General features: G+C 35.7%; 2 protein-coding genes across 4 annotated transcripts in view; one reads left to right on the top strand and one right to left on the bottom strand.

Annotated features, from left to right (window-relative positions):
* The first annotated feature begins 618 nt into the window (after window positions 1-618).
* LOC126843508 (lymphokine-activated killer T-cell-originated protein kinase) lies at window positions 619-2361 on the top strand. Its single transcript, XM_050581073.1, has 5 exons — window positions 619-1111; window positions 1179-1369; window positions 1433-1622; window positions 1685-1981; window positions 2042-2361. The coding sequence occupies exons 1-5, from the start codon at window positions 1024-1026 to the stop codon at window positions 2194-2196; spliced, it is 921 nt and encodes a 306-aa protein (XP_050437030.1). The 5' UTR covers window positions 619-1023; the 3' UTR covers window positions 2197-2361.
* Window positions 2362-3443: 1082 nt separating this feature from the next.
* The window catches only part of LOC126847565 (protein outspread), an 81816-nt gene continuing 63610 nt past the window's right edge, over window positions 3444-21649 (bottom strand). For 2 of the 3 annotated variants that reach the window (XM_050587894.1, XM_050587895.1), the window contains 18 exons: window positions 13228-13386; window positions 12865-13002; window positions 12622-12788; window positions 12410-12547; window positions 12187-12348; window positions 12000-12118; window positions 11622-11940; window positions 11306-11559; window positions 10922-11236; window positions 10609-10843; window positions 8808-10538; window positions 8573-8720; window positions 8357-8480; window positions 8124-8276; window positions 7928-8036; window positions 6687-6822; window positions 5315-5401; window positions 3444-4365 (listed from right to left, as the gene is read on the bottom strand). In XM_050587894.1, the coding sequence (XP_050443851.1) occupies window positions 4208-4365; window positions 5315-5401; window positions 6687-6822; window positions 7928-8036; window positions 8124-8276; window positions 8357-8480; window positions 8573-8720; window positions 8808-10538; window positions 10609-10843; window positions 10922-11236; window positions 11306-11559; window positions 11622-11940; window positions 12000-12118; window positions 12187-12348; window positions 12410-12547; window positions 12622-12788; window positions 12865-13002; window positions 13228-13386 (4652 nt within the window). In that variant the 3' untranslated portion in view covers window positions 3444-4207. The remainder of the gene's footprint in view (window positions 4366-5314; window positions 5402-6686; window positions 6823-7927; window positions 8037-8123; window positions 8277-8356; window positions 8481-8572; window positions 8721-8807; window positions 10539-10608; window positions 10844-10921; window positions 11237-11305; window positions 11560-11621; window positions 11941-11999; window positions 12119-12186; window positions 12349-12409; window positions 12548-12621; window positions 12789-12864; window positions 13003-13227; window positions 13387-21649) is intronic. The other variant, XM_050587896.1, reaches the window with a different exon arrangement.

Below are 21649 nucleotides of genomic sequence, written 5' to 3'. Positions count from 1 at the left end.
ACTATTTATTTTTTAGCCCGTTTTAGTTAGATAATAATAAATTGTGCACTTAAAAAAAACAATTACACGTTTAAGTACCCGCATTATACAAAACGATCAATATCAATCGAACAATAAATTATTGATTACTTCAGAGTTTATTCCATATGAAATTGACATTTAAGATTATAAATACTAAACGTTCTTCGAAATATAGGCCATACGCGTTCCATATCTAAAAAATCGTGCACTGTTGTCTGTATCCTAACTTTGTTTCCTTACATTACTGAAAAAAATGTTTTAAATGATTGCAAATTTTGTTCAATATAGTAATTAGTTTTATTAATTTGCAAGACAACTTCAATTGTTTTAAATAATACACAGCCAAAAATGAGGTCATTATTTTAAGGGTCAAACGTAGGTAAAGTCATATTCAATTCTGATGGACATGTATCGTTACTAATTTTTGTTACTTTAAGTTTACCGTATTTCAATATACAGCGTTTGTAATTAATAATTAAAAAATTAACTCATTCTTCAAATGCTTAAAGACAATAAAGTATCAGCTATTAGTTTATCTGACATCTGTTTATAACACTTAAACACTCATATTACATAGTAATATTATATTGTCAAACATGATGTGTTTGAAACGTAGTATTTAAGCGAGAATATTTTTTATTCCATGCAAATGTCTTTTTTTCTTCCATGAGCTGCAACGAATTTTATAACGGAAAGATAAAGAATAATGATTTGAAAAATGGAAGCCCGTAGTGAGTAGTCCTGTGTTTACATTATCCTTATCCTAAAATTATACAAAATTACTTACATTATAAATTATATTCTTTTGATCAAACATTTGTTTTGTCGTGGATTATTTTTATTTTACAAAGGAATAGTACCTCCCTTTTTTAACAACAATCGTGAAATACACTATTTATCATAATTTTTAAGTATAATAAAATCATAGTAGTTTTAATTCAACTCATTTGTAATTTTTTTTTACTTCAACGTTAACAATTAAAATACACGAAAGTAAGTAAAATGAGCAACAATTCTACGCCAAAAGTACTGCGTTCTACAGCGAAAATACCTGATACGCCCGCTTTGGAACGCATCGGATATGGGACAGGTAATTTATTTAAAAACTACTTACTTAATAATAACATATGTTTGCAACTAAAATCATTGTGTTCTAGGTGTCGGTGTATTTAATTTAGAAAGAGATGAACAATCTCCTTGGGCAGCTAAAATAATTAGTCGTCAAGCTGGCCGAGATCGTAAACAGTTCAGTAATCGTTTACAATTGGAAGCTAAAGTTTTGGCGTCGCTTAACCATCCGAATATTATTGGGTACAGAGCGTTTGTTAAAAGGCCAGACGGTCGTGAGGTAAGTCGTCGATAAAATTCTGGCTATGTGTTCCCTACCAATCGTTGTCAATTTAATTTTAAGGTGTTGCTTATGGAACAGTGTGAACAAAGCTTATGCGACTTGATTGAAAAGCGAGTAGAAGAAAACCTAGGTCCGTTTCCGGCCGAGTGTATTATGAAAGTAGCCGTAGACATTGCTAGAGCCTTAAAATATTTGCACTCTTCGTTGATTTTACACGGCGATATTAAATCTGGAAATATACTCGTTAAGAGTAAGATTAATTCAAAAGTCATCGAATGATTACCAATACTAAATTCATTAATTATTTTTTAGACAACTTTGAGATCGCAAAACTTTGCGATTTTGGTGTTAGTTTACCTCTGAAAGCTGATGGAACATTACACAAAATTAAAGGATATAGATCATCGTACATAGGAACTCCGTGTTGGTCAGCACCTGAAGTACTGAAACGAGAAGAATGTGCCGGCGCTATTATCACTAATAAGGCAGACATATTTAGTTATGGTTTGGTATTGTGGGAGATGATGGCGCTGTCTGTACCGAACATAAATACGGCATTGGACGAAACGTATTATACGGGAATCAGTGAAGACATGGACGCCAATTTAGGTAAGTTTTAAGTTATTTATACACTGAGAAATTCCGATATATATTATATTTTTGTTATAGGACAAAGACCGCCTTTGCCGAAAGATTTAACATCCAACCCAAAGTATAGTCGTGTTATAGAATTATTTGAAATGTGTACAGTACAGGACCATACAAAACGACCCACAGCAAAACAAATTTTAAGGATAATTGATGTTCAAACCAAAAATATTTAACGATGAATAATGACAAATAGTTATTCAGACCGCAGCGAAAGCTGGTGATTGTACATATTATATGTTTTTGTAAATGTGCTAAAGATTAAATAAAGTAAATTATTTTTTATATTTATAAATAAAAACATTTTTGGGTATTAATTATTACGGTACTATCCAAGCATTTTTAAATCATTATTTTATTTTTGTAAGGTAATTTTTTAACAATGTACAAAGGAAATGAGCGAAAAATAAAATAGATGACTTATTTATAATTATTTTATAGCCACTAATAACGCCCAATCGTTTAAACTACCTTAGTTGATAAATTAATATATTTTGAGGAACTCTACAATACAAAACTAGAATATAAATTTGGATATATCTTTTTCATAATTATTCGTTTAATATTTATGCACAAATAGCTCAAAATCTAAGCAATAATAATAAAAATATTTAATAAAACAATATTAATACATTTTTTTAATTTAAAAGGCGGTAATGTACTCTACATTTTTCTTTAACTATTTTGTTAACTACTAATTTGTCTGTTTGAAGATGAAAACGTGTATAATACTAATGTTTTATGTACAGCATTTCACATGATTATTAATTAATTTTTTTGTTTGAGATATTGTTTTGTTATTAACGTCTTAACATTTTGTCAAAATCTGTACTAAGTCGTATAAGGTTTTTTTTTTTTTAAATTTAATATTTTATTTTTTCACATTTTTATCAACATTTAATTATAAAAACTAGTAGTGTGTCAATTATGAATTTTTGAACACAGTGTAAAATGTTATTTTATTTTGAACCTTTATTGAAAACAAAAGACACTTATGGTAATAAAGAAAGTGATTTATGCCAACTTAATATTTTATAATTGAAAGTTATGGTCATACACCATTTGTAAATTTAGGAAATTTTAAACAAAAAAGTATAAATAATAAACAAGTATGGATTTTCTAAAAAAATAATTTATAAAGAAAGCTGCTATTACCTAATATTGTGTAGTGCACTGAATTTCAAGGGAAGTTGTCAGGGAAAACGAATACTTATTTTTGAAAAACTAGCAAAGTTAAACAACTTAAATAAGTTTTCATAAGTAAATGTTCAATATTCCAAAGGTGTTGTCACGACTACGTCTAATCTTGCACACTCTGTTAATAATAATAATTAAAGATAGGTTGTTTAAGATATTAAATAAAAACATGTGAATTAACAAATCTAAATTGTGTGTACACATATATATTTGTTAGATTGAGCTTCGCAATAACAATAAAAATTAAATTACATTTATTATAATAAATAAAGTTAACAACTGTAATGTGGATGAGGAGGGGCTGTGTAACAAAGAAAGCTATCAAAACACAATATGTTTATTATAGTTTTTAATATAAGTTATTGATGAATAAACAAACGGCAGGTTAAAATAATTTTTATAAAATAACAATTGACCTTTTTATGGATTATGTCAAAAAGGAATAGTTTTGTCAGTTGCCTGACAAGACAAATTGTAGCAAAAAAAAAAATTCACACATTAGTTAATTCTTTAAGTTTTAAAACACTATTCAACAAAAAAAAAAAAACAGCTATTTTCTACATAAAAATAAATAATAATAAACGTGAGTTTTTAAAACTAGTATTATTATTAAATAACAAAACACAATATCTGCAACAGCTATTGGATAAAAATGCCTAATGGGTCTTGTAGCGATAAAAATAATATCATTAAAATATAATATGTCAATGTCAAAACAACGTTTTGTAAATTGATTTTGCTTTTATAATGTCTATTCTAATAATGATATAATAATATATAAATGGTATACAAAATAGATAATAATATATAAGTTTTGTTGAACACATAGGCGTTTGTGAAACGCAAAAAAAAAAATTATATATTAAGTATAATATTAATTGATATAGTTTGTAATTTTATAATAATATAATTCAATATGAATCACTTGTTGAAAACTAAAACAGCAACTAGTTATGCTAATAAGTGTACAGTAGTTGTTATTTTTGTAGGTTAGCGCTGTTCAAAAATTTTCTTGCGGTCGGCCACCATCCCGCACATGCCCGGAGACTTCAACAGAATACCATTGCACCGGTTAAACGGAGACGATCGGCTGCTCCTGTCATTAGTGTTGATAATGTTACTGTGACATGTCAGATACCTCTTCGGCTCTGTAAAGATGAACAAATTAATCAATATTTAAACACTAAATCAAAAAGTCAAAACGCAAAGTCACGTAGCACAGAATTATCACTCGTTCTGATTTCTTACAAAGAGATATATTTTTTATAATTAATAACTTATAAACTTCTATTTGTTCCAATTTATTATTATTAATTTTAGATGTCCATTATAAACATGCCAACTTGAGCACCTTTACAGTTTCAAATGCACTATAAGCAAAAATCGAAGATGATAATTATAGGTAGTTCTAAACAAATGAGTGGATTTTTTGTATGGTTTTTGGTCTGAAAATTCAATTAAAAATAAAATCGTTGTATGTATAATTACAATTTATTTATAATTGCAAAATATTTAGTCGAATATGACAAGAACTTTTGTTTTTAATGTTTTAAAAATCCCTAAAAACGCTAATATTAATAATATAATAATCATATTGTTATATTTTAATTTTTTTTTAAATATTTGAGTGTTTTTTTAGTTGAAATAACACCTCTTTTGCACAAAACTTGTTTAATTTTAAACTTAATATTTTTTTTCCAAGCTTCGGCAACTTTGGCTATTTACTGTCGGTCGATTTGTTGGTTTTGTGTTTGGGTTCGGGCTGCCACTAAAACATATCCCATATTTGTTTTATAAATAGATGCTATGTTGAAAATAATATTTCTAAGTTTGTTGTATTTGGTGGGCGTTTTAATCAAATCGTAAGGTAAGCCTAATTGAGCAAGCCATAGCTGATCTTAAGTCATTAATATTTATTTACACAATTCCATATCTTGCGGTACCTAGGTACATTGCGATGAGTAAACTCTCTTGTGGAAAACTTTAGTGTAAGTCGTTTAAAACACCGTCGGAGTTTGTCGGTTTAATTTCTATGTACAAGTCTGTGCGTGACAACACTTAGCACCTTAACAATGAAAACATGTTGAACTTAAGTACCTGACTGATTTAGAGGCGAGGGTTCCGTCCGTTTGAGAGTCACGTTACGCGTTTTTGATGCAGCGTGTGACTCGTCGACAATGGACTCTACAAAAATCAAGTTAAAAAAATAATTTCGTTAGTATGCAAAAACATTTTTAATTACACAGGTACACATTTTGTCGTTGGTATTTGCGTTTACCGACATAATATAATATACAATTATTGTTTTTTTTTTTGCTAGGGGTGAATTTTTTTGCCATACCTACAGATTTTTCCCAATACAGACAGCAAAAGAAAAATCGACACACCATAATTAACTATAATACCGCAAACCGTCACCGAGCAATATTAATGGCTATCAGACCTATTGTCTGCACGTGTGGGAGGTGTCGAATGTCTAAAAAATACATAATAATGTTGTGTATAAATTGGAAATACCTACAACTGAAGAAACGCATTAAACTTTAAAAAGGCCGCGTGTGTTCGTATTGTTGAATGCCTAGGTACTTTCTACGCGAAGTTTAATAGGACATTTCTAACACAGCATAACTTGTTGTAAAGCTATATACAAGGTCAGAAGTTATATTATGGTAGGCACCGCATTGTTAAAAGTTTAAACTACAGGAAATAATGAGCCGTAAGCATAGTAATGCACGTTTTTTATTTTTTAAGAGTAGGCGCGACCTCCATTCCATTGATAAAAACTTTATTGCGTGCCAACGACCCGTGCCGCGACCAAGGTTTTGTTTTGCAAACAGTTAAAACACGACCTTAACGTTTTAATATTTATCATTTAACGTCCTACATTATGAACGTTTATGACCTCTGGATCACTTTAGGCGGTACAAGTGTACAACAACCTATACGACTTATGATGTACCTACATTCCGACTGTGATTGACGACCGAAGAAAAATGTTCGACAACAAGGCAAAAATATGCACCATTAGGGTACCTATCGAATTGCTGCTCGTATTAAATAGGTTACATTCCCCCCCCCCCCGTTAATTATAATTATGTCATAACATCCAATGCGTATATGGATGTATTGATGCTAAATACTAAACGCTGTTTAAACTATCTGGAAATAGAAACGTTGTGCCTTGAAATAATGTTATGATGTTAAACAAAAAATGCTCTCAGATTGAAAGGACGTTGGTTTTTTTTTCTTAATTTCATAATAGCTTTGACAATCTACTCAAAATTCACCCCCAGCGCGCGGTTTCGATGAATTGCGCCTAGATTCGTTCGAGCTGCGTTATTCACTCTCGGTATACTTGGCTAAATATTAATTTTCGAGAACATCGACCACATTGTTATATTATAAAACAAACATTTTTAAAAAAAAATGGCATTTTACTCAATCGTCTCAGGTCTATAATATTATGTACCTTGAAGATTGTCGCTAGAGAAGTGCCGCAACTTATTTACCAGCGCTACAATAACGGGTAGGTCGACTCGAGGCACTACTGCGCCAGCGCTGAACTGTTCGACACTGTTCAAAATGCTTTCAAGCGATTCGCCATGCTGTGTAGTGAGCGGTCAAGCAAAGAGTAGGTATGAAATATACAAACAAGCATGATAATATTATACAAAATACAATACAAAACTAAAATACACAAGAAAATACTAACTACGATAGGTATTACTAATTATTATTTTTAGATTCTACAGAAGTATTAATACTATACAATTTATTGTACACGAGGATAGGTAGGTACGGAGGACGCGAATAATACACGAGAAAGGATACTACTTAGGTAAAGGTATTAAGGTGTGAATACAAATAAAAGAGCAAGTAGGTAAACGTCAAAGCAAATCAATAAATACACCGGAAACGTTCAGAATGTAGATATTTTTGCCAATTTCAATAACATATAAAAACAGTTATAATCGTATTTAATTTATAACGCAATCGAAATGCGAGTTATTATGATATTTAGAATCGAGAGAAAATTAAACAAAATAAAAATATATTTAAATGAGATTTTTTTTTTAATTTGTATTTTGAGAGTCTATTGGTAAATTGGTCATTATTGGTAAGTTGTTCAATTTTCTATACACCTTTTATAGAGACTATGCATTTTTTACTATCTTTAATAGAAATACAAGAAATTAATACACGAGGGAGAGTATAGTAGTTGCATCAATTATGGGGAAAATGAGAGAGAATAGATTGAGATGGTTCAGTCATGTTATGAGAAAAGACGAGGCAGAGGCAGCGAGACATGTTATGGAGATGAATGAGAGGAAGAGAAAGACCGGAGAAAAGATGGATATGCGGAATAGTGGTACGAGGATAGCTGGGGTGATTGAACGTGATGTAGAAAATTGAGCTCAGTAGAGAGTATAAGGCGAAGATGAAAAAGAATAGGAATATGTTGAAAGAAACGTAGACAAATTATTTAAGTACATCGAGGAATCTAAAATGTTTTTATCTGATTTGAAATTGGACTTATTCGTTCGGTATTTTATATACATTATATATTAAACTATATACTTTATACTAAAATTATGTTACAAGAAATTTCAAATGTTTAAAAAAAAAATCAACGCTAAAAATATTATATGCAATCAAATATCATTGTAGTAAAACCATTTGCATGCTCGAGGTTCAGACACGGGGGCTTACCAGTATGTCTTGTTTCAATCGGCCAAGTTCAGCGTCCGTGTTCGCTGGCTCAAACTCCAGCGGTACGTCGTTGCTCTCGGATATTAAGTGCGCCCTTAGCTGTTTATTTCTATAATGATTGAAACGAATTAAGTAATACAACCTTTAAGCACACGAATCTTCGAATGGGCCTAGAAAATGAGCACCGTGATGTTACCTAGAATCGAGTTGAATGATTTGTTGCTGGGCTTGCGCCAGTTGAGAATTGGCCGATTTCAATTCCTCTTCTAAATTGGCAGACTCGACGCACTTGATGGAATACTTCTCGGACAGCGAGAGTATTTCTTTTTTTATCTCTTCCATTTCGGCTCTAATAACACCGATAAGATAGTCATCATAGCAGTTCACCGGCAATATATTATGATTGTTGTTTTATATTATTATACTCACTCATGTTCTTTGTGCAGTGCTCCGATGTCGTGGCTGGACTGGATCTTTTTCAAAAACTCCGTCTTGAACTTACTGACTTCCTTTTGCACTTCAGCCTCGTGGGCTTTTCTCATCGCGTCCAACGCTATAATAACATTATCATAACAAACGTTAGTCGGAAAACCTTAAATAGCTAGCTTCGATATGATTTTCGTTATACAGCTGTCTTTTACTCACCAGCTAGTGTGGCGTGAGTTTCTTCGGCTAGGGCCTGTTCTTTCTCCACCTTCAACGCTTCGGTCTCCTGACGGTGCTTCTCTTCTAGTTCGACGATAATACGCCTGTGCGAGTTCTCCATGGCCAGCAAACCTTTTTCGCATAGAGCCTATTTCGTCAAAACAATTAAGTAAATTACAGTGTTACAATAAACCGTACCGTCAAGTAACTACACGAGACACGACATAAATCTTACCCGCAAGTGTTCGATTTCCGTTTGGTACCTAAGTCTGGTCGACTCTTCCGTCAAGATAGTGTTAGGCGACTCGTTCGACGCCAACGAGATTTGATAGGTCAACCTCAAATTGTCCATTTGCTGGTTGTACTCCGAGTCTAGAGCGTTCAACCGTCGTTCCAATTTCTTCACGCGGTCTCTCAGCGCGTTTTGCTCTTGTTCGCCGACCGCCAACAATTTGCGCTTTTCCTCTTCCAGCCTGCTCTTCAACTCCGCCATGTCCATCTGGTGTCGTCTCTGCACGTTTTCCAGCTCGTCGTCGCGTTCCTGTTCGTAGCCCTTGATCTTTTCCTGTAGGTAAACGCACCTCTGACATTCTTGGCACTGCGCCAGGTACATCTGCAGTGACGCTATTTGCATACGCAGGTCATGACACTTGTTGCACACGTCTTCGATCCAAGACGTAGGCTTGTTCTCGTTGCGCAACGGCTGCGGGTCGGACACGGGGCCATTCAACTGTCTCTTGTCAATTATATCCTCCATGCAAGACCGCAAAGCCATCACTTCGGATTCGACGCCACCGAGGCTGTCGTGCAACATCCGCTCGTCGTTCGGCATGGGCAAGCACCGACAGATCTTGGCAGCGAGGAACTGACACTCGGACAGCGCCCCGTCCTCGTCCATGTCCAGTTTGCTTTTGGGCGTTTTCTCCACCAGTTTCAAGCCGGATTCCAGCATACAATGGAGCACGGCTACTTCGAAATACTCCACCAGGTAGTTGTTGTTTTCGCAGCATTTGGTTTTAGCCGGTAACGCATGTACGACATCTTCGATTTGCGCTTCGATCAGTTGGCGAACGTCGCTCAGCCAAGTTTCCAGCTTACCTCTGTTCATAACGCACTGTATCAACATGACGCTACCCTTGTCGGTTAGATCTTGGGTTTTGAAGTAATAGTCTAACGCCATGTGCATTTCCGTATCCAACACGATGCTCTCCAGACACTCGTACGCGACGGTCCTCACTTCGTCGGCGTCCCATTTGTACTTCTGAATAGCGTTCAACCGGGCGTCCAAAAACTCCTTCACTCTCTTCTCGGTATTGTTCTTTATGGTGGCGATTTTACTGACCTCCGCGAACAAATCCAAATTTCCTTCCAGGCGACTCTTCAGTCTATTTGTCGTTTCTATCGCAGCGTCGTTTTTCAACAGTTGTCTTAGTTTGTTCAAAAACACCGATTCGGTAGCGACTTTTTCAGCTAACAACGCGGTCTTGGCTTCGTCGTTCAGACATCCGTCGTTGAGTAGCTTTCGCCTCTTAGACGCTATCTCGCTTAATTTACCTCTCCAGGCCCGTTCGATTTTGAACACTTCCGTGTCCTTAGTTTCGGCGCCGTCCTCCACGATAATATTCATGGCGTCCGGGTGGGTCTTCTGCAAGTCGGCGACGCGGTTTTCGAGAGATGTCATTCGAATCAACACTTTCATCGGTTCACTGCTCGTGGCGCTATCCAGCGACTTGCGTCTTAGTCTGGAAGCCACCGTGCTTGCCCGGCACCCTGCGTTGTCTACCGGCTCCGGTTTTTCTATCGCGGTGATGCCTTTCGAATCGAGTTTGCCGATTTTCTTTTCTAAGTCGATTAGCTTCTCCTCCAGTTCTTTGCAAATAGTAAACGATTCACGACCCTTTAAAGACAAGGACCTGCGCTTATCTCGGCCGTCGGACTTTGTTAGTTTTTGTTTTAGCAGCCGAATCTAAACATAAAATAAATAATCACTCAATACATCTTGGTTTGGTTTCATTCAACAAGCAAAAAGGTTTTACCTGTTTGTCGGCAGTCGTGAGTTTGGTAGTCAGATCCTGAATTCTAGCAGCCATCATGGAAGCTTGGCTTTCGTACGTTTGTTGTCTGATTTGTATATCTTGTCTGGCGTTGATGAGTTCCAGCTCTAAAATGTCTGTTTGTACATTCGATTCTTTCAGTTCCCGTTTCATCGCTCTTATTTCGTGGACGGCTTTTTCAAATCTACAACGAAGGTCTTCGTATTCTTCCACAATTCTGTAAATACAAATTTGTTAAATTTTAGCTAACATACTATGCAATTAAAACGAATAAATTATGTCTACTAAAACTGACCTCTCTTTATCCATGTTTTCGGTATCTAAATCTAAATCGATGTTTGTCAAATCACTTAATGAATCTAAGCTTCTGGCACGGCTGTCTCGAATCGAGGTGTTTATCGGCATAGAACGGCCTTCCAACTCGCGTACTCTCCTGTAAAGAGATTCGTTTTCCTCGATTCCTCTGGCCAACCGATCAGATACATCAGCTAATGTACCCCTGAGCCTAGATACTTGTTCTCTGGTCCTCTCTAGTTCTTCGATTTGCTGCTCAGATTGATTTTGTACAGACAACAAAGCAGCTTCCCAATTCTTCTTCTCGTCTCTGTAACTGCAGCGAACAAAAAATTATAATCGGGCAATAAAAATATGTTTTTCAAAGCATTTTTTTCATTCTCACAGTTTTCTCAATGAATCAAATTCCGATAGTTGGTCCGATTTTTGTTTGATCATGTCTTCAGCCATTTTCAACGAAGTAGCCATTGTCTCGACTTGTTTTTGCAACGTCAACACGTCGTGTTTGCGTTGTCGCAGTCTTATCAATTCTTGTTCGGCGTTACTCAATTGACACAGTACGGTGGTAAGTTGTTTTTTTACATCGGCCAAATCGTCCGCTTGTTTGTCGACACGACCGACTAAAGAACTACGATCGCTCTGAAATATTATAATGATGATGAAATATGATATGAAACATTACGTTTAACAATGTTATTTACCTTCGTGTCGTCGGATTCGGCACAAGAAGACAGTAAGAGTTCTTCGGATTTAGAAGTATCGGATATACTTCTCGGCGATACAGGGGGTGAAGACTTTGAACGCTTCGCAGCCAGACTTCCGCCCGTGAATATTCTACTCCGGGGACCTCCTCTGGCTCGTTCTTTGACCTTCGATATGGGCGTTCGGTTGAGAGGTGGCGAAGGCGGTAAAGTGTCTCCCCAATCACTACTCTCGTGTCGACCACACTCAGATGCCGTCCTGTACTCATCGTCTGATGAAAAAATCACCGATCTCGACGATGACAAGGTACCGTCCAACCTAAAACGCAAACAGTAAGGAAACATGTTCGGCGAAATAAAAATATGTAAAACTCTTACGGAGGTTTGACCAACATATTGTCTTCTGTTAGTCCGGCAGCTCTTCGGATGGCAGACACCCAATTGGTTCTTATCCCAGACGTTATTGCCGATAAGACAACTCTTTTTTCGTCCCAAGACTATAAAAATAATTGACAAAAATGAGACAATTTCGATATCGGTTAGCCTAATCTATTAAAGGACTCACGATAGTTTGAAATCCGTAATTTCTGTTCACTTGTACTTCACTGACCATGGTTACACAACTTAGATCGACAACGCCGTCTAAGATACCTTGGTCTTCTGCAGTGGGGTCGCGATAAAATAGTAATGCGGAACCTCGTAAAACAAACCAGTGTTTGTTCCACTCCTTAAAAATATAAGATGATATTAATAATAATAATTTGCGATTGCTCATAATGGATCCTTACATCAGCGGCGATTCCTTGTTTCATAAGCCAGCCTTTTTTTATGTTTAAAAGATCTTCGGTCGGCAGTTCAACTCTAAGTTCTGAGCTGGGCGAATATCGCAACAAGTCCAAACCACAGCCGTCCGGATCACCACGAACCTGTAGGAGGCATAGCAGACGTTTAAAACGATCAAATTGGACAAATCATGCAAACACAACCGCAAAACACTTACCTGTTTTTGATTCGTGACGTCTGTGTCCCTTGTGGGTTCCAGATTTCTAGATTTAGACAACACCCCGTTGTTGTTGCGAGGGTGTAAACGAGAAATAGAGTCGGCGATCTCTTTTAACTTGCATTCGTTTTCGAAATCTTCGATCAGTAATCTTCTGGTAACGCAATCTGAAACAGCCAAATAAGCAGATTCGTAAAAACCAACATTCTAGCAACCGTAGTAGCGTTTGTGGTGCTTGCTTACCCGACGAATCGGTTTGATCCCACCCCGAAGAAGACGTCTGAGACAAACTCGAGTTGGACCTATGTTGTTCGGACGACCTAATTCGCACTTTTACTTCGGATCGCGATTTTTCTCTGGTAGGAGGCGAATTAGATCCGACTGTAATTAAAAAGTCAAACAATGTATCAAATGACAATAAACTACGCACATTTTCTTTATATAAGATATAGATTTTATATATTCTCTGACTAATTTGGTCGTCAAATTTTTTATCATTATTTATCAAGCTAATTCCAAAAATAAATATAATTGTTCAACATATTTGAAAATCAAAGACCACGATGTTTATGCTTAATAATAATGATAATACAAAAATATCATTACCGTTTCTGTCGGTCTTGTTGGTCGGAACGGTCGCCACGATAACGGGTGCCGTCGACGAACGGGGTCTTTGGTCTCGTTCGGACACGATCGGCGTCGAAGTCGCCCACCCCGTCGTTTGCTGATGACTAGTCAGATTTGTACTCTTAGAAATGACAGCGGCTAAAAGAAAACATAAAAAAACTTACATCATAATATCCGCTGTGTATAATCGGTGTGCATTATAGGAGGATCCGGTGTCTTTGTTAACGACTGGCAAGCCCAAAAACAATGACTTAGGGAAAGGCGCGAATTACGATGGCGTGGGCACGGAATATCCTCTAGAACTTTTCCATTTTATTGTTTCGCAAATATCATAATATTATTATAGACGGCAAGTATGCGATGGGATTTATGCTTACGGCACTTGTTGGTGTATATACTCGTACATATAATATGTACGGGTTACTAACTTTTAGTAATTGACAATATAACCATTGACTAATACACAATCGATGAATAACGAATAACGATGATAAGCGGGCATTATGTGCGTTGTACCGTAAACGGATATATTACCATACTATGGAGACGGCTGTTAAAACGGCGCTGTTTGTATGCTAAGAAGTGCACAGAAAACAGTCGGCATAACGAACAGGCAGACAGTGACTCGATCACATTTAAATATTTCAAAAAAAACAGAAGGCATAACTTGTGTGTGTATGTTTTCCTTGGAATTACGATTAATGCGGTCGATGAAGTCAAGGTAGATTTTATTTAAACAGTCGGACAAACTATGTCGTTGTGATAAAAATCTAAAAAATGTCAAAGCTCTCAAACAATATGTGTGTAATTGTAAGTAAGATGTACGATTCCGACTGAACTATGCAGAATGAAAGTTTCATACTTCTATTAAACTAATTATGTAGCCAAAACTCGAGTGTTATAAAATCGTGCACGTTATCACATTCGTTCAACATTGAAAACGTGTGTGTGTGTTTGTGATTGGTGTCTGGTTAGATAAGAATGAAGTGGTCGACTGAGCTGGACCCCTGAGCTTTGGTTGGTGTCTGCAAAAGTAATAATAACCGTAATCACATAATAACCGGTCGGCGGACACGATAGTTCAGATGTGAATAATTTTCGGTTCCCTTTTGTTTTACTTTCTATTTTCGTTTTTTAACGTGATACGGGCGCTCGAGGGCCGGTGATAATCATAATGATAATATCATCTAGACGAGCCGTATAGTAGTATTAACACCAAAACGTTTTATAGAGTTGGTTAAAAACAATACAATATAAATCGACCGGAGAACACACACACATTTCCGTCATTCGTAAACTACAACGACTGTTGCTAGCCGTAGAGACAGGATTTTTAGATTTTCACTTGATTTTTAGAAAAATAAAAATTATAACAGTTTTTATCATTGAATTTCTAAGGGGGGAAGTATGCACCATTAATTAAAAATTGAAATTAGTCTAATTTTCGTACTTTAAAATACAGCAAAAGGTAAAATATTAATCTGTTTTTGCAAGTGTATATTAATTAAGGCACTCAATGTCTTCCTCTGGCAGTTTGTACACCATGTTTGGCCGAATAAATACGTTCAATAAAACTTCAGAAGTAAACCTAAACGAATTTAACGATTAAATCACGAGAGTATAATATACTATACTATATTATAGTTTAATGTTTCAATAAAATGTTACCTAATAGCGTTTAAGTATGTGTTTAGGTAAATTTATTATTACAAATTGAAAGCGTATCTAAGGTAAAATTTACATTGTTATAGCTACAACAAACAACATTGATAAAAATTATTAATACTGTAATATTTTAACAGCTGAACTGACTTAAGTTAATAAAAACATTTTAAAGTTAAGTCATGCTCTTTAGAACGGTATAAAATATTGTTTCTGAAATGAAACGTTTATATCGTTCAAAAAGACAAAACTTAAAATTTTTTTTTTTTACAAGTTTAGTAATCAGTTAAGCTAACAGAATATCTTACAGCTAACCATTTTAATAGATATATTTTATATTTTAGTTATGAGAAATAATGTAAATATTAGCTAGAAAACATTTTCAATCCGTTCATTTGTATGTATTTAAAATAATTTTTGAAAATTAAAAAAAAAACTTGCAGCTTTATTTGTGTAATAAAACTCGAAAAAAAAAATGAATCCAGTTGTTTTTTTTTTTGTTCATTTGTCTTTTTCATCAATTACTATCGTCACAACTTGGTCAACACGACATCGGTATTTTAACTAGTCCCCGATGTGTCGTAAAAACACAGATGATTGTATCTCTCGTGTAATGATACGTTACTGTCCAAAGCCAATGTACAGACTGCACAAATTGAATGATATATCGAGGTACGTGCTTCTTGTTACTTGTACCCGGGCTTCTATATTTTCAAATTTTCGATTATTATAGATTAGGTATGTGCTATGGACATAATTTTTGTTTTCCCGTTTTAACAGTTTAACTCTCACACGCAGATGATAACAAGGTGAACGCGCGCGCACACGCTCACGTGAGTTAAGAAAAAAACCACCGTTGGTTTTCATCTTTCGTAATAACTATCTATACACTCGTGTTATGGTAGTCGTTTTAGTACATATAGCAAGTAACAGCAGTTATAGTGTACAAGTAACCGTTGCCCGTTAGCCGCGAGTACGTTAGCCACCGGCCAATGAGTTTATTATATTATATTTTTTTCGTTGTAACTATTTTTTTTTTTAATCAGATCGCATTCCGATTTTCCGTCCGGTCGACTGTGTACAATAATAATAATAATAATAATACGAGCAACAGGAGAAACAACGCCACGTTCTTCTACGAAATCACAAACTTAGTCCAACACGGATGCGGTTTGATCGCCAAATTAGTTTTTTAATTATAGGTTTTGTTTTGTTAAAATATTCAGAAGCAAGAATCTGTTGGGTCACGGGTAAAATACAATACGTAGGATTTTAAAAAATACGATGGCTTTGCGAAAAGCTCAAAAAGTAAAACGGAAACCAGCCAAGATGAGACGCAGGAAGAGTGCAGATATGATACATGCATAAGATACATGATATACAGTATGATCATGCCAAAGTTATACGGAATGGACTAAACTAATAGGCGGATTGTTAAAATGGCGTAGATAAAAATTAACAAAACCCAGAATGTGTGTGTCGTACATCAGAAAGTTTTAGAATAGACGAGGGGACGGACTGGATAGGTTAGGTTATATTAGGTTGTAATAATACAAAAGATGTGTATAGCTCAGACGTGGTTCCAATATTATCTAACATTATGGTAGAGAATATATTCAAATATGGGCATATGGTTTGAACTTTGTGTTAAACGAGGAGCAAGACACTGGCAATTTTTTTTTCTAATAAACAATACAGTTATGCACGTTTACAGTTTGTTTTGAGCACTGAAAATGCTGTTAAAAAATCAATTGAAAAATGAATTATATTTTTAAATTATATGATTGCTCAGCCGGCGTTTATGCAGAGATTCGAACCTAAATATGTTCGAAAGTGTAAAGAAAGCATTTCGGACACGTTTCTGTAAAAACTTACAGCCGCAAAATAATAGAATTGATCAATAGAGTGCACGTGCGGCAATCGATGACACCAGACAGAAACTCAGCCGACGACCACCACAAGCGAGATAGGTCGGTTTCAACACTACAGCTGGTGGGGTTTCAACTCTTGAACATTATTAGTGATGAGAACAAGACGAATTGGATTTGGATTACGAAGAAATCGTCGATACCAAGTTGTTGTTTTATTAAGGTTTTACACAGCGTACATATGATTATTGGATAGTTTCTCGACTTATAAGCCAAAAACAAACAATATTAAAGATAATCCGACTTGCCAGAACGGGGCAGAAGCCTTAACGAGTTTTAAATGAAAATCGAGTTTTTAAGAGAAGAAAGTAAAATTATTTTCCAAAAGCATTATCGTTTTTCGGTCTGCCCTTAGGCGAATTGTCGCGTCTCTTTCACAATCGACTTTTAACAATGAACACCACGCGCCACGGGTGTAATTATTATTGTATATTATATTATGATCGTTTGTGGAGGCAGTCGATGAAAAGCGTGTGTTCTATATTCTCAAACGAGACGTCCGTTTTTAACAAAAAAAAAAAAATAGTAAACCCGTTAATAACTTTTTAACTGCCTACTGACTGTTATAGCGAACCGCACAGTGCCGCCGGATGACAATATTATTAATGGCTTGGAGAGTAAACGCGTGCCCGTACGTAGTGTATTGTCTGGCCAAAAGAAGAGACTTGAACGGTCGCGGCCAAACCTCCAAAATCGCGGCAAGCAACGCACATATAACCTAGTGTCTTATTATAGTACTATATACGGTGTGCTGCGACGTTAGAACGAAACCGGAATTCGAGAATATCGTTTTCTCGTCGAAACACGTATATAATAATAGACAATAAAAATCAATACTATAAAAAATGGGAAACGTTTTGGATTTACCGTTAGAGTAACCTGCGAGGCGATTCCGGAGGCCGGTCGCCGCCGCCACTGAGATAAGAATATTATACACTTCACGCTGGCACGTCAACGCCACGGTGTTTGCAAACATTTCACTTTCTCTGGCGATCGGAGAGACAGGAAGACGTGTAGTAAAAGAAGAAGCGGTCGGCGGCAAAAAGGAAGCAAGTGCGGCAACTATATAATACATAGTAAAACGGGTAGGAGAGCGGAATAGCTGTTCTAAAGTCGAAGGGGAAAAAACAATATTTATAAAACAACTTTCTATAAGCACATGGACACCGCGTATGTGTGCAGTGTATGTGTGTGTGTGTGATATGCGCCAGCATCGACGGCCTTTCGCAGTGGTAGTTATAACCGACAAACCCATTGCACAAATGCCCGACATTATATTATTATAAAATATGTAGGTATAAGCACACAAACGTAAACATTTGTAGAAATATACGATTAGATGCCACGAGCACATATAGTAGTAATAGCCGTAGTGTAGTAGGTAGTAGAAATAGTAGTAATAATAATATTGCAGTGTATACAAGCTGTTCTTGTGTTATCTACCGCTTACTTTCTCTCCATATCTGCTATACACACAGTGGTGGTGAAAATAATCGATAAAAAACGCACCCTTCGATCCCGCACGACACGGCGGCGGATTTCATTGATCAAGTCCAAGTCGTATCGCATAATCAATCTGTCTACTCGATTCGCGGGTTTACCTCGGTAAAAATCTTTTCAGCCTATCTGCCTATAGCTGTTATTCAGCACGCACGATCCAAGAACACATACACAACTTGGATCCCGTGCTATGTTAGATTTCTCACGATAAAACTCAAAACAATGTTCTACTCTCTTAATACATACAAAACGACGGTATAAACATAATAAATTATTATAATACAAACTAAAAATATGATTATATTTCCACGTAGTAATTACCAATGCTCGCATGTCGAGGCCCTAGGGTCGTCTATAGAAAATATTTGTTTAGCTATAATCGCTTTTCCAAGTTCCAACACATCATCTGAACAGAATTTCTCTTAAAAACCGTTTCCCTTGATAACATTTTGTACTTTTTCAATTTTTGGCAAACGCGTGTATTATCTATAACAGCTATTTTACACACTCATAACTTTCCGCCAGATATTTTTGACTTCTAGATCTAATACAGTTCGGCTGCCTTTATTGAATCCTACAACATACTACTATCATTGTATTTATCGCGCCTCAACGACTTTGTACGACAATGTCATCCGCACAAGATAGTAATTAGTATAGCAGTATGTTATTACCGCATAATTAAGTATAATATATATGAATGCATTGTAATCAATGGTCAATGCTATTCCCTAGAATGTTACTGTACGTACCGATTTAAATAATTACCTATATATATATATATATATATATATATATATATTGTGTTTTTATTTATTTATTCCGGCTGTACCGGGATCGAACGGAAACTATTAAATAGTATTTTTTTTTCTACGAGTAAGTACATGCATTCTTCGCTAAGTAATAAATAACCAGAGCTAATTACACGGTGGCGACGGTTGCATTCGACGCGTTTTCACGGCCAACTTGAGTTTAAAGTGCGTGCCGTCGCCGCAGCCGGAGGTCGGTGGAGCACGAAAATGATTAAGCTCTTGTCCGGTCTATCGTCTACGCGCATAATGCTATAATAGAATATGTTCGCATACATATACAAGTATGAAAAACAAAAATTAATAACACATTACACGCGGTCTGACGTCAATGGTGCGGCGAGTGCTCTTTAAAGACGAGCATATAGGATTATTATACTTAGGAACCGTCGCCGGTACAGTTATTGGTGGGCGCTGAGCCGTTTATATTGTGTACTATATGGTTGCGGATATTCTATGAGGTGCGGCGCAAGTTTACCGTTGCTCCCCCTCTCTTTCTCTCTCTCAATGGGGAATTATATTATGCCAAAGACGGTGTTATTTTCGTAATAATAATTATTACTATTATGGTTTCGTCCAGACGAGAGACTATTCTGCATGGTCGATTGGCCGCCGCCGTACCGTAAAAAAAGCAAAAAAAAAAAATCGCACACACCCTAGACACGTCCGCTGTCGCGGTCACCGCCGCTGATAGAACAAGAAAAAAGGAACCGCAACGGATGCACCGCCTGGTCATAACATTTTACACTGATGTCTGATACACATCTGTAATTTTCCCAGACTACTATTATATATTACAGTTAGGTCAGTTCAGCCGTTTGCAATTCAACCGACGACAATATTTGCAATAATATAATAAGCGACGGTTTTGATCAAATCACAAAACAACGATAGCTTAATACAAATAACAACAAAATTATACCAAAGCCGGTTGGCTTGGTCGACAGCTAAGTAATTATCTCGTTGCACGCGAAAAGGAAACAACCGTTTAGTCTGAACACATTGTGTCCGTCCAAAGGTCCTGATACTTAGGCCGACTCTAACAAGTTGAATAATATATTGTTTAGTCGTCGATCCAATAATAATATATAAAAACAGCTCAAATTAATTTCTATGTTAATTTGTAGTTTCAGTTTTGCAAAATGTAAAATTTTGCTTTTCTACAAAGTTGTTAATAAAGTTACTAAAGTTAATAAAGTTTATAATTATAAAGTGAATCTTTTTTTTTTAATAAGCAACGTGAAATTAACTTAATATCGATAACACATTCTATAAGGAAACATACTTTATCAAACTTGGAACCGGCTTTCCCGATAGCTTTGTTGTAGACCTTCTTTGTCGTATGTATGTATGTTTTCTTGAAGGGTTATCCAGGATATGGAATGTTTATAACAAAAGTCATAAATGTAACATTGAAGGGTAGTCATTATGCAATCAACATTTTAAAGACATTTTTAAAAAAAAAATTCCATCTAAACTATGTTTTATTTTATCTATTGTGGTAGCAGCGGTTTATAATTTACCATAACGCTGTTAATTTGCACTCAACGTACTTACAAATGTGACGACAGAGTACTCAAAGACCTGCGGTGGTGGTTAAGCGTCATCTCTAGTGCAGTCATGTCGTTAAGTATATTATGCATTGACGTGGGTTTTTCGTTAAGAGGGTAATTCCGCGTTTCTTATTCAATCAGACAGCGATGATGATAAAAAAAAAAATAAGTCCTTACTGTGGTGTAGGTACAATTATTGTATAGAGTGTAGCAGCCGAAAACAACGACGTGATAATATTAACTAAATGGAAGCATATTTTCACAGGACTATTTGCACCAGACGACGAGACTGTGCTTGCTGTGGCTCCTCCCACGTACTTAGTCAATGATACGCTCGTTAATAATACATTTTTCCTTCGGTTCGAGTATAATAATACATACACCTCCCGAGTGGATTTTTTTAAGAGCGTCCGCAAAGAAAATAATATAAATATATATATACACATCGGTTACACGTTTGGGATCGAACTAACTCCACACAGGAAAATGAGTTTTGTAATTAATTTTTAAACCAAAACGTATTAATAATCCAACGCGGTACCTTTAAAAGCAAAGACTTTTTTGGTTTGTCTCATTAAAAAAAAAACACTATAGATATTCCTTGCATGTGTCTGGGAGCATGTGGAGTTAGGACTATTTGTTTTGTACGGTCACGTGTGACGAATAATTGAGGTCATCTATTCCAATAAGGCGGATCATGCCATCCGAATTTATAAGTTTAATTTTTTAAACAATAAACCGTTTTAAAAAGAACTTCATGTAACTAGTAACTATAATCACGCGTGTTGATGGGTATTATATTAATTTTACAAGTGAATGATCATCTAAAAGTACATTCGGTTTAAAAAACGAAACCTAAAAATGTCATTATTTTGAACGAATATTTTATTCAACCTATGGACGACAAAAACGTTTTACATAAGGAAGCAAAACCGCAGACTTGAAATTA

Source organism: Adelges cooleyi, unplaced genomic scaffold, assembly GCF_023614345.1.
Source record: "Adelges cooleyi isolate 19-005CV unplaced genomic scaffold, UGA_ACOO_1.1 ACOO_flye_CR_arks_rails_tigmint_CR_PRNA_108, whole genome shotgun sequence".
In the NCBI taxonomy this organism is placed as follows: Eukaryota; Metazoa; Arthropoda; class Insecta; order Hemiptera; family Adelgidae; genus Adelges; species Adelges cooleyi.
This window is presented reverse-complemented; position numbering and strand designations above follow the sequence as displayed.